Below are 12877 nucleotides of genomic sequence, written 5' to 3'. Positions count from 1 at the left end.
TCGTGAAGCTACGGACGGTATTTTAAATGATGGATGGAGTCCATTGGTAAATTAAAATATTAATTTTGTAGATGTCCAAGCTACGTTATTGGCGGTCAGAATTTTGACACTTGTCTAGGCACAGATGGCCCAAACTCGACTTATATGACCATCGGCATTGTGTAACCTTCGAATTCTAAGGATTTGTATGGGGGAAATTCGATTGTTTTTGTAAGCTACGAATTAGAAAGGATTTAGATAAAATCGGCCAACCTTAATGAACCTCACTTGGGTTTCTTCATTCCTGTATGGTTCCCGGAGCCACAGCAAATTACTTCAGGGAATCAAATTCCATTTAGGATCCTTATACAAGCACTTAAAAACTTCTGAGTTATTTTTCCTTACTGTTATCCGTTTTGGTGATCATGGAAATTATAATAATGGTGATCATGGAAATTGTAATAATGTTAACATGAATAAAAACTTCAAATTCAGGTCTCAAGCTAATTTTTCTCCTCAAGGCTTTTGGAAGGAGACAAACAGAGACTATTCGAGGACAAAGAGGCTTGAAGCTGGGAGTTGGAAGTTGTAATTAGTTGGAAGTTAAAAGTAGAGAGTTGGAAGGCGGAGGGCGGAAGACGAAAATTGGAAGCTCTTCCACGGATTTCGGTTTGGCCAACCACAAGGCAGAGCAGCACAAAAATTATGTAATTTATAATGACCCCACTTTTCAGACATGCAGATATCAAATGGGAAAAAAGCCCCCCCCCCCCTATAATGTAATCCTATACTTTTTTTTCCTTGGGAATACAAACAATATTTTACATTCCGGAGCGACCCCGCATTCAAGTACACCTGACTCATGATGTTGATATCTATTTCTGACTGCCAAAAATCTCTTCAGGTTGATATCAGAATGACAAAGTCCTTCAACTCACCATTACCGCCTCCATTTTCGGCACATACAGGTTCTCAATAGCATCACATTTTCTCACTTGCAGATCACTTTCCAGCCAGCTGCAATTTGCATTTCCCCCGTGATCTTGGGGAGGCGAAGAGCAAATGCTCATCTTCTCGTCAAGTTTAAAAACGCCTGGACGATCCAGTCCCCAAGTTAATCATCGTACTAATCTGCATGATCGGCTCCTGCGTGTCTTAAATTAATAAGGTGGTTGTTTATATACCATTTACCAAAATGTTCCGAAAAATGCGGTTGGAAAGTAAATGCCGGATCACGACTTTTTGGGTCGTTCCATCGAAAAATTTCCGGCAGCAACGGAACATCTGGGGTGCTTACCATTTGACAGAAAATTTCGGTAATCCCGGATGGAAGGTAAATGGTAAGGTCACTTTCCCGGGGGGAGACTCCGCATACGAAAGGGGTGGGGATGCTAGTCGGAAATTTTGAATTAAACCTCTAAAGGAGACCGATCTGGGCGTTTTTTTTTTTTACCCGTAAAAGAGACCATGGTAAAACACAGACAATATATATTTTTTTATATTTTTCGCGTGCAACCTTAAACGAGACCTTCACGGCTACATATTATGGCGTTTTGCCTAGAACACCCCTAAGCGAGACGACGAGCATCCCCACCCTTTTCATAGGATAAAAACTGTCCAGAACAATTCTTATGCATAAAACTGGCGTGAAACTACTTATTTTTTAGTTGAAGTAATAAACAGTTAACGACAATTAAGGGAACAGCTTGGTCACGTGGTACAAATTCACGTTTGGTGTAAACGTGAATCTTAATCTCTCTATTAGCAAAATGGAGTCGCGGTTCAGCATGCAGTTTATTTTCGGCGATCATTTTGATGACGTGTCGGCATTTTGGCAACGATGTAACTTCCCCAGGCTCTTGATTTTTGTGTATTCATACACGCCTAACCGCGTACATTGAATTCGATCGTCGATAAAGACTAATGGTGCAAGACTAAAAGTGAGGCATGCAAGACTGAGTGAGGAAATCCTATTTCGTGTAAAAGGCCACGTTTTCGTGAAAGCGTTTGAAAGAGAGTGAATATTGAGACGACTTTCTCTGAATTGATGTAGCAATTCCTGAAACTCTACGGTAAAATAAATTCGCTGATTTACTGCCGGATTAACTTGGTTCAGTATGTATGTAATTGCCAACGAGGCAACCGAGCTAAGAAGCGAGGTTGCCTCGGCGGCAGGTTCATAATCCCGCGCATTGTAGGCAAAAACTCTCAAATTCTGCGTAACCCTCTAAAATTTGCCTTATTTGACCACATTTGGGTTTAAGTAAGACCCTATATTTGGGCAGTGATGTCATGATCTGGTATTTACAACTCGTGATTCGAAATTGGGTGATGCCGTGTGCAGCTGTTTTTTCAGTGTTCTGATCAAGAGGCCCTAACAGGTGAGCGATTTCTAGTTTGAAAGGGCTATTAGTGCTTTTGTGGGTCGGCTTTATAAATTGCGTTTAAAGCAGCAGCTGATCAAGAAATAGGGTTTTACGTTCCAATTATTGTCAGAACCACTGAGCTTGTTCTTCGCAGCTCGATTTACATTAAGCAGCGTGTTCGCTTCTCGACTCAGAACCAGGGTTTTCAGTGTGATCTTTTCCTCTCTTAATTGAATTTTATGCGTTAGCTAATCAAGGAGAAGGGTTGTATTCTCAAAACGTTTTTCAGAACCAGCGTGTTCTTCGCAGTTCGATTTACACTGAGCCGGTCCTCACCTCCCGTGAGGAATGTAACGCATTTAAGGTGGTTCGATTCAGTTTTTCAGGGTCAATATCTCCCAAATTTGAGCATAAACTACGTCGCCATAAATAAAGATTTGGAAAAATTGCCATCACAGTTGTATCAGATAAAGATGAAAATTTGTTATGATCAAGGTTGCAATGACATCGGAGTTGTCATAGCAACGAAATGAGGTTATTACCTATTTTACTTGCAGTAGTATTTCTCGGCACTGGGAACTGCTCTTCCAGAATCGTTTACCGGAGCTTTTTCCTCCAATAGCCGCCTCGATGTTCGTGCAGTTTAAGCGAAATCTGTATATGCAAGAGCGTTATCGTGATATTTTGGGATAAAGTTCTTATGGTTAGAAATATCGATTTATCCAGTGGAGAGTACTATCCATCTTTTGAACAACTGGGGCCAAGAGTACTTCTCTGTTCTATCCTTTAATAGTCCCTTTATAAGGTCTATCACTGAATCTGTCACCCTTGCATTTCGTTTTATTCAGACTTTGATTGCTTGGCGCGAAGAGGAACAGTGGTTGTTTACGGTGGAGCTTCGGGCCCTCCCGATCCACTAAACGTCGGCATGTTAGCCAAGGGCTCCTCTTACGTGACCTTTGGGCACTTTCTCCACTTTGTAGAGGACCCCGCAGAATACAAACAGAGAGCTAACGAGCTATTTTCTTGGTTGGCCGAAGGAAAGCTTAAGTTTAACGGAGGAATCACGGTTGTCCCTCTGGCTGACGCGAAGAAGGCTCATGATATGTTGGAGGGAAGGCACACTACAGGAAAAGTACTTCTCCAGCCGTAATTGCTGGACTATGTTACTTTTAGTAGTCAATTAAGCAGTACTAATGGGTTATCAGAACTAACCTCGCAACTGCTTAACCAAGGATCGATGATTATATCTAGGATATCATCTCATTTCTTAGCTCTTATCTGATTCAAGAGACCATAAAGGGGACAGAGAGGGCATCCCCCATATACACCCTATTCCATAGGTAATTCGTCTCGAGTTATTTTTAACACCACAGATCTCAAGGGGGATTAGACAACAGCCAATCACATAGCGCGAATGTGTTCCGCGTGGATGACCCACGCTGAGAGCCACGCGTCCTTCACGAAATGACGCAGAACAAAATGGGGGAAGACGCGGAGAGCGATTTTGCTATTCCTTTTGTCGACGAAAACGACTACAGCGAGATTTCTGCGAAAGCTGTGTCAGCGAAACCGAAATTAAAAAAGAATCGCCCTTCTCTCTTGTATAGAGCTAACAGTAGAGCAGGGAAATCCTTAACACACTGAATATTCTCTCAGGATCATTTATAATTTACAGTTTGAAGAGAGCAATTTCTGGTTTGATGTTTATTTTTTTCAGTCTTTATAGCGATTATCCCTACCCACTTACTTTGTCAATTGTAGGCGAACCCTCCTAAAGCTGAATTTCAAGGGACCATATTCAAGCTCAGAAAGAGAAATAAAATTTCGTCGTTGCTTATTTACGTCCTCCATAAAACGCGAAATTAGGCATTTTCACGTCGTAGTCGTGCAAAAACGGGAAAGAAATGAACAAAAAAGTGTGTTGCACGTGCGAAGTTGTTGTTTTGCTAATTAAACCTATTGTTTTTTTGACGTTCTAGTTGTCGTCCGCGTCGTTAGATCTTAAACTCCCTAAATTGTACAAACGACCGGTTTCAATAGATCGGCAAAATTTCTCATTTTATTAACGCACTGAGGTTACGACAACTTCGAGTTAAACTGATTTCACGGGTTGTCAAAGAGTCCAGCGATTCCTTTTTCCCAGGTGAGCGCCTACTCATTTCGCTTCAATATTCAGGAATGCTCTCGATCTTTTTACGCTTTCATTGCCTCTCGCCCGACATGATTTGCACGGCGTTTGGTCATGCGAAACCTCCACGAAACATCCACGCCTCGCGCGAGGTAACTTTATCCCGATTCTAAAAATAACTCGAGACAAATTACCTATGGAATAGGGTGTATATGGGGGATGCCCTCTCTGTCCCCTTTATAGTCTCTTGTCTGATTATATACTCTGCCTTAGACATATCAAAATGTGGTTTAACTTATATTTTAGGAATACACTGTTATTTATGTCATTTTTTTGTACACTGCTTGCTGCTGTATATCTTGTGTATCTAAGACACCTCAAAATAATTGATGCAGAACTGTCGGGGACGTAAATCCCTGTATAGCCTGCGTAGCAGGCACCGGTGTTTTGGGGGCGAAGCGAAAAAAGAAATTTCGAAGACGCGCGCGCGCACGAGGGGAGAAATGAAGAGGAGTTGTTCCCCTTGCGCTTTTTATAAACACTTACCAAAAAAACTAAGCCCTAATCATCAGGCTAATCCCTGTAAATCCCTGATGCACGAGTTGCTCGTGTATGTGGGAGCATTTGACAAGATTTAACCATGTCAAGCGAAACTTGTCAAGACTTCTCTCATACTCCAATAGCGTGTTCAGGCTTTTCGGTGTTTCGCAAGGGCGGATCCAGGGGAGGGGCCCGAAGGGCAGCAAGAAAAAATTTTGTTCTTCAATTTCTACAAAGTATATTGATTTTCTAGAGCCCATTGTGATCTCTTGTGATTTTTTAATTGGCTACTAGAGAGTCACGTGAACAGTAACCATAGAAACGTTTAATTCATTAATCCATTATTTCTTGAATCAAGTATTGTTGCTCGTATTAAAATCAGTGAAATGCTTATAAGGGATTAAAGTCCCAAGAATAAAAAAATTCTTGTACCTATCACGCCCCCACAGTCCCCACAGAATCTTTTGACAGTGGGTGTTCAAGAACGAGATATTCTTTTATCTCGTTCACATTTCTAATGGGTGAAAATCGCAGCTCGCGCCTAAACACCATGAGGTCACTGAAGTAGGCATGTGCTGTGGTTCTGCTATCTCTCTTTAAGCCAATGTCGAACACTGAATGGCCTGAATTCATGAAGTCTTTCGAGCGCCTTGTTACTTTCCTACTGACCTTCATCTCTCCGTTCATGAAAAGCCTCACGGTACCTTGTTTACGTCCCCAAGTCATTGCCACGTGAGTCCACTTGTTAACTACAACAGCATCTCTGCAAAGTATGAGTGGGGATTGTTGAGTGGCATAAACGTTTTTAGCTCATTTCCCATCTTGATTTATTTGACTATGAGTGAATTTGTCACATGATTTGATTAAATCAAAATGGCGTATCCAAGATGGCGAACTTTTCAACAAAACATCACTTCTATCGAAACTATACTTCAAGGTCTTTAACGTGCTGTTGTTTACGTTGGCCGTTGAAATCCATACTTGTTTGAAATATTCATTGAGTATGGGAAGCCAATGAATTAAAATCAACAACGGTTTGTCGACGTCAATTTACTTCAGATCAAAAGTGACACTTGTTTATAAGCTATTCATCCAGATGGATGAGATGACTTTTCCTTTCATCGGACGAATGACTATCGACATTCATAAAAATACTAAGAAAATGTGAAGATACCTACCTTGTACAAAACAAAAAAATATCTTTTCCAGCTGTATTTCTCGCCTGGGCACAAAAGTGACTGCTCGGGTCAATAAACAATCGAAATGACCAAGGATAAGACCAGTCGCCATAAACTGCATATTGTGCACCCGAGCTCTTCATTTTGAGCCATACGGCGATTGTCAGGCTTGTGCGATAAATGGGAAAAGACGGAGTCTCCGCGAACGCCCCCATACTTCCGTCTAAATACAGAGCTGTTCTTCCATCTTGCTCCTCGTATCTTGCAGATCCGTTTAAGCTGCAAAATGGCATAAACGTATAATTCGAAATAAAAACTTTCTTGGTGGTACTTTCTCTAAACGTACGAATGGGGTCAAGCGAAGAAATCTGGGCTCTTCGAGGGTTGTTCACAGTTGGATCCCCACCCTGATAAAATACTCGTCTTTCCTAAGGTGTTAAGAATGTCTTGAGTGCATCGAGAATTTTGGGCCAAAATAGTGAAATTAATGGCGCGGAAATTAATGTTTACATTATCGCGACTTAAATTAACGAGAATTTTTTTATGATGCGTCGGATCGATTTCCTATAAAAAGGTAGTTCCGAACCCACTATATCGGATATTTAGAAAGCAGCACCAAATACTGCCATCCCACATAGAGTTGCAATTGTGTTTGTAGTCAGGAACACACAAGGAAAAACTACGCAGTTTGCTTCATTATTTCATTAATTTTCTTACCTGACTTGACTGTCCGTACCGTTAAGCCAGAAAGAAAGGGGACCTAAAAGGAATTATCTCGCAGTTTCAACAGACGTTGGTTAAAGGCTTTAAACCGACCAAAAAAAGAAACGCGAGTATAAAATAAATTTAAAAAGATAAAAGGAATAAAAGATTAGAAAAGGGTTACTGATGTCTCTGAAACTATGTAGAAAGTCAAAGATCAGAGAGAAATAGGCGTGTTAAGAAACCACACCTCATCGTAGAATAACACTGAAAAACTACAAACAGCCTAGGCCAAACGTCGAACTTTTCATGAGACGAACCAAACTCTAATTTGGGTCGACCTAAAGTAAGTTAACATCGTCTGTTTGGTCAGACGTCGAACTTAGGAGGCTTCGAACTAATCATCTGGATCTGATTGGCAATAAACGTTCTCCCAGACGAGGCTAAATAAACATTATCATACAAATTTTCAATGTATTAGTTCAGTTCGTCGCATGTGAAGATCGACATTTGTACCGAAGGCTCGAGGAGACGATCTTCACAGGGGCACCCATCGACTTTTTCTGTAAAATAACTGTTCGAAGGAGCAAATGTTGCCTAGAAATTTATAAAGCTTGAGAAGAGCTAAAAATTTCTGGATAACCATTCCACTCGTCTCAAATGTTCAGAGGTTTTCTGATAGCTTAACTACGATTTTCGGAGGTTGTGTTATTCACATTTTAATACCGAGATATTGCGATTATTATTTTAAAAAGGTCTCCTAAAACTTTCGGTATAAAAACAAAACGTCCCCTATAATTTTTTAATGAAAGCAAGGCTACTTTATGTCCTCAAACTTTCGACCAGACTTATAAGGGTAGCGAACACTTTCGGGTGAGACGAAAAAGCCACGTAAAACTTTTGTGACGACCAAAGTTCCCTTAAGACATCCGAAGAGATAAAAAGTTTTTGGGGCAACTCCAAATTAACCAGTCTTCTAGAGCATAGAGCAAACCATCTGAGACACCTCTGACGTATTTGGAAACATTCGGTCGTCGGGTGACTATTTTAGTGCAACTTTCATGAAAAAAAAAATTATTGACTGATGAGGCTCGAAGAGCGAAATAAATTTCGTGGATTTTAAACCATGTTTATTTTTTACATTTTACATTTCTTATACGTGCGTCGAATGTGGTAAAGACGTGATGTCTTATTTCACAAGTAGTCCAAGTTGAATTATAGTCACACATCAAGATAAAGATAAAGTTAATAACAAGCTTAAAAATACAACATAACTCAACTTCAAAATCGTCCATTTTGTATTTTATACATCACAGTCTCTCTTTTGTCTCGTCACGTAACGCTCCTAGCTTTGCGTGACGAGACAAAAATCTTACAACCTTGAAGACCATGTGATATCCTTAACTGAGATACAATAGATTATTTACTACCGTTCCAACCCCTTGATCTTTCTACATTGGGCCGCACTTCACATCCAATATGGAACCCCTAGTCAATAGTTCTTAGATTCAGTACTTAACGTACAGTGGATCAACCTACCATTAAACAAGTCCCCCTGGCCTGATGTGGATTCATCTTTGCCTGCGATAAAAGGGAGTTTATTTAAAATTACCACAATTTATTTGATTTATTCACTATATTTGGTTCTCAAATATTTTTTTACAAAAGGCCGCTTTTAACTTTACAGAATTCATGTAAGATAGAGAAGTTTCCCTCTTTTAAGGATTCCCAGTTTAAAGGCTTTTCACTATTTTAAAGATTCCTCGTTTTAAAGATTCCCCATTTGAAAGATTCACGCTTTTATATATTCCCCATTCCTTGATCCCTCTTTTTTTACGCAGGGTAGTCAAACGTGATGGAATTCTACAGAACATAAAAAAGTCAGTTTCTCCCTGTCGGCTAGTCGGGCGGGTTATTTTTGCTTTGCTTTTCTCACAGGTAGCGCAAGCTCGAAATATGAGCATCGGCGAGCATCGGCATTGTTGCGTAACATTTAAAATATAAGGATTTGTATGGGAAAAAAAACCTATCGTTTCTGTAACCAACGAAAATGAAAGGATTTCAATAAAAACATCTTACCTTACTTAAAATGTGTGTTACGTCTCTCCTGTGTGGTCCACGGGCCGATTTATGCCCGTTTTATGGGTTTTTTTTATGTAGACGGTTTTCTCTCTATATAAAGGTTTACCAAGGTTGGGCACTCCAGCGAAGCGGCTCGACTGATCCACCGAAGGAAAACGACCGGAAATTCGCTCCAACTGCTCCATTCGCCTCCAAATTCCGCCTACACACGATAGATTGGAGCAGTTGGAGCGAATTTCCGGCCGTTTTCCTTCGGTGGATCAGTCGAGCCGCTTCGCTGGAGTGCCCAACCTTGGTAAACCTTTATATAGAGAGAAAACCGTCTACATAAAAACCCATAAAACGGGCATAAATCGGCCCGTGGACCACACAGGAGAGATGTAACACACATTTTAAGTAAGATAAGCTGTTTTTTTATTGAAATCCTTTCATTTTCGTAGGTTACAGAAACGATAGGTTTTTTCCCCATACAAATCAATGTTACGCAACAATGCTGATGTTCGCCGATGCTCATATTTCGAGCTTGGGCTACCTTTGCTTTTCTAGATCATGTTACCAATGAGGATCGTTATTAAATCAAAATAGCTTTTCAGAATCACGATCGAGAGAGAGCTGCCTAGATTCACACTTTTAAATATTCCCCACTCCTTGATCCCCCGTTCCGACGGAATATCCGGTGTAAAATATGAAGGAGAAACGTACACTGGGTAGTCAAACGTGATGGAATTTTAGAGAACGTTAAAAATTGTCAGTTTAAGCTGAGTGAAAAGTGATCCCTGTCAGCTAGTGGGGCGGGTTATTTTTGCATTGCTTTTCTGGATCATGTTACCAGAAGAGCTCAGAAGAGGATCGTTATCAAATCAAATGACGATCGAGAAAGAGCTGCCTAGATTCACACTTTTAAATATTCCCCATTCCTTGATCCCCCGTTCCTACGGAATATCCGGTGTAAAATATGAAGGAGAAACGTACACTGGGTAGTCAAACGTGATGGAATTTTAGAGAACGTAGAAAACTGTTAGTTTAAGCTGAGTGGAAAGTGATCCCTGTCAGCTAGTGGGGCGGGTTATTTTTGCTTTGCTTTTCTGGACCAATTAGCAACAATGAGAGAACTTTCGTTAATTGAGGTGACCGCTTGACAAAGGTTTTTAAATTTCCCATTCTTTTCTTACTACAATTTTTTCGGGACTTGCACTGTCGGCCGCTCAATGGCTATAGAGGGTAGCTGCTTGATGGGGGTTCAACTTTACATATTTTCAGTTAAAAATTTATCCTACTGAAAAGAGGCAAAAGATTTGAAAGTCACAATTCGATGCAAGGAACATCTAAATACTCAGTATTAACTTTGGAATGCAGGAATGTAGATCTTCTTAAAGGGTATTCGGTAGTATTCATTACTGGCAACACGCTTTGTTAATAGAATTTGCTTTCTTTGAAGAGTAGCTTGAATTCGTTTCGAATGGACGGTCTGAAAAAAATGACGTTGAACATTATTTAGTGAATCAGGTGAAAGCAAATTAGCATCTTGGAAAAGCCAATCACTGCATAACACTGGTCCGTTGTTTATTCTTATCAATGAATTTTGCAAAAGAGGTAACTGATAGGAAATGATCTTTAGATACTATCGTCCTCTCAAAGACAGGGCCGTCACTGTATTCATGTAGCTCTAGATTAAAGAAGTTTTTCTATCCTGTAGTCTGGAACTGCGTTGAGACGATTAAACTGATTTTTCTTCAATCTTGGTTTCCACTACTTAATTGCGCTGCCTAAGCGTTGACGACACAAAACACGGATGCGTAGAAGACTACAGGTTTCCCAAAACAAGGTCACAAATCATGGATTGAGAGAGGTTAATCATAAATATGAACAACGTTATTGTTGTCTTACCAAGTCGCCTTAACAGCTCGTCTAATCGTCCAAGCAGTACCTCTTTCAACTGCTTAACTTCTTTCTTCAGGGAAGTGATTTCATTGGCAACAGTACCCGAGGTGCAAAGCTTCTGTTCTACGAATTTGCCGTCCGACAAGCCGTCATTGTCCACTGAAACGTTCTTTGCTCCGGTCTGGGACCTGGTGGCAGCTGCATACAGGCAGGCGCTGAGAAAAAACACAAAGGTTGTCTTCATATCCACAGCAAATTCTTTTCTTAATGCCTGTTCACTTTGGAGTAGAGACTTAGTTCCTTGACTGCCTTTAAGTAATGAAGTTGATCTCCGAACCAACTTGTATCTATACCGTTAAACCTTGTGACGTCATCTTATTTATTTTTGCCGGGGGTTTAGTTTCGAAGGACAGGGAGCTGCACGCGTGTGTCTGAAAGTTGGCAAAGGCCCAATACTAACAAAACGACATAAAATAAAGGAATCACTAGAAACACGTGTATCGCAGAACCTCGTGAAGCTACGGACGGGTATTTTAAATGATGGATGGAGTCCATTGGTAAATTAAAATATTAATTTTGTAGATGTCCAAGCTACGTTATTGGCGGTCAGAATTTTGACACTTGTCTAGGCACAGGTGGCACAAAATCGAATTATCTGAACATCGGCATTGTTGTGTAACCTTCGAATTCTAAGGATTTGTATGGGGAAAATTCGATTGTTTTTGTAAGGTGCGAATTAGAAAGGATTTAGATAAAATCGGCTAACCTCAATAAACCTCACTTGGCTTTCTTCTTTCCTGTATGGTTCCCCGTGCTACAGGAAATTACTTCAGTGTATCAAATTCCATTTAGGATCCTTATACAAGCACTTAAAAACTTCTGAGTTATTTTTCCCTACTGCTATCCGTTTTGCAAAAGAGAATAATGTAAGCATGAATAAAAACTTCAAATTCAGGTCTCAAGCTAATTTCTCTCCTCAAGGCCTTTTACAAACAGAAACTATTCGAGGACAAAGAGGCTTGAAGCTGGGAGTTGGAAGTTGTAATTCGTTGGAAGTTAAAAGTAGAGAGTGGGAAGGCGGAGGGCGGAAGACGAAAGTTGGAAGCCCCTCCACGGCATTCGGTTTGGCCAACCACAAGGCAGAGCAGCATAAAAACTACCAAGCCCTGAATTCAGTTGGAAACAGGAAAATGCGTCTGCCCGGTGAGAAGTGAAGTGGACACCTTCTGATGCAGTGTGTTGTGCTGTCGCGTAGTGTAGATGCGTTAAAGGCTACAGAGGACGATGCAAATGTGTAAAAGACAATTTGCCCTACCAAGAGAGGATAAACTCTCTTGGTCCCACACATTGTTGTGCAAATGTGGTGGATGTCAGGACCATGGATGATTGAGAGAACAATGTGTCGTGTAAGCCCCCACGCGTCTGATTATTGAACGTTAATACATTATATAACGTCAATTTTGAGATGCTTTCCTGATAATGAAGGCTGAGAAAGTAGTGTTAGGAAGTCGTAATTTACGTGTATAGTTTTAACCTTGACCAGCCGCCCAAACTCTCCAAGACACTTACAATGATATTTTGATGCCATATTTAATTACCTTTGGTGTAAGTTCAATAAGTTTAAATCTAAAAAATATCAGTTTGGCATTTTACCCAGTCATTTGATCCATGTTGTCGTATAAACAATATTGCCAGCGACCATTATGAAAACTGTCCCCTCCTCCTGACACAGGTCATATCTTGGTTGCCTATAATCATTAAAATGTTTCCCATGATTTTTAGTATTAGTGTGCCAAGTCTCATGCTTTTATCATAAAATGCACAATACTTTCACTCATCCGCTGTACTATATCCTTGTTATTATTAAAGATTTATCCATGTCAAGCGAAACTTGTCAAGATTTCCCATATACACCAACAAGTTAAACTATTGTTCCTTGTCAACGAAAAATGGCAATTGACCGTGGCAACATGACCTGTAAACGTCGCGAAGATTCTGAATTTATCAAATGCTAAAAT

At 40.3% G+C, this 12877-nt stretch overlaps 1 protein-coding gene across 1 annotated transcript; it reads right to left on the bottom strand.

Annotated features, from left to right (window-relative positions):
• Positions 1-5321: 5321 nt before the first annotated feature.
• On the bottom strand, positions 5322-11207 carry LOC140939058 (uncharacterized). The gene is made up of 5 exons (XM_073388613.1): positions 10866-11207; positions 8436-8477; positions 6912-6954; positions 6195-6473; positions 5322-5779 (listed from the first exon to the last, which is right to left on the bottom strand). Exons 1-5 carry the CDS (start codon positions 11101-11103, stop codon positions 5452-5454), a joined length of 930 nt encoding a protein of 309 aa, XP_073244714.1. The 5' UTR covers positions 11104-11207; the 3' UTR covers positions 5322-5451.
• Between the last annotated feature and the right edge of the window lie 1670 nt (positions 11208-12877).

The sequence above is a fragment of the Porites lutea genome, chromosome 5, assembly GCF_958299795.1.
Source record: "Porites lutea chromosome 5, jaPorLute2.1, whole genome shotgun sequence".
NCBI classification, from domain to species: domain Eukaryota; kingdom Metazoa; phylum Cnidaria; class Anthozoa; order Scleractinia; family Poritidae; genus Porites; species Porites lutea.
The sequence above is the reverse complement of the archived record's forward strand: the minus strand, read 5'-3'. Positions and strand labels throughout refer to the sequence as shown.

Bases quoted from the DNA above. Each gene is read 5' to 3' on its own strand.
- LOC140939058 (XM_073388613.1), bottom strand. From the start codon at position 11,103: ATGAAGACAACCTTTGTGTTTTTTCTCAGCGCCTGCCTGTATGCAGCT. The intron at 8,478-10,865 runs GTAAGACAACAA...CTTTTATCGCAG, and splicing joins CGAGCTGTTAAGGCGACTTG to GCAAAGATGAATCCACATCA. The intron at 6,474-6,911 runs GTAAGAAAATTA...GCCATTTTGCAG, and splicing joins GGTACGGACAGTCAAGTCAG to CTTAAACGGATCTGCAAGAT.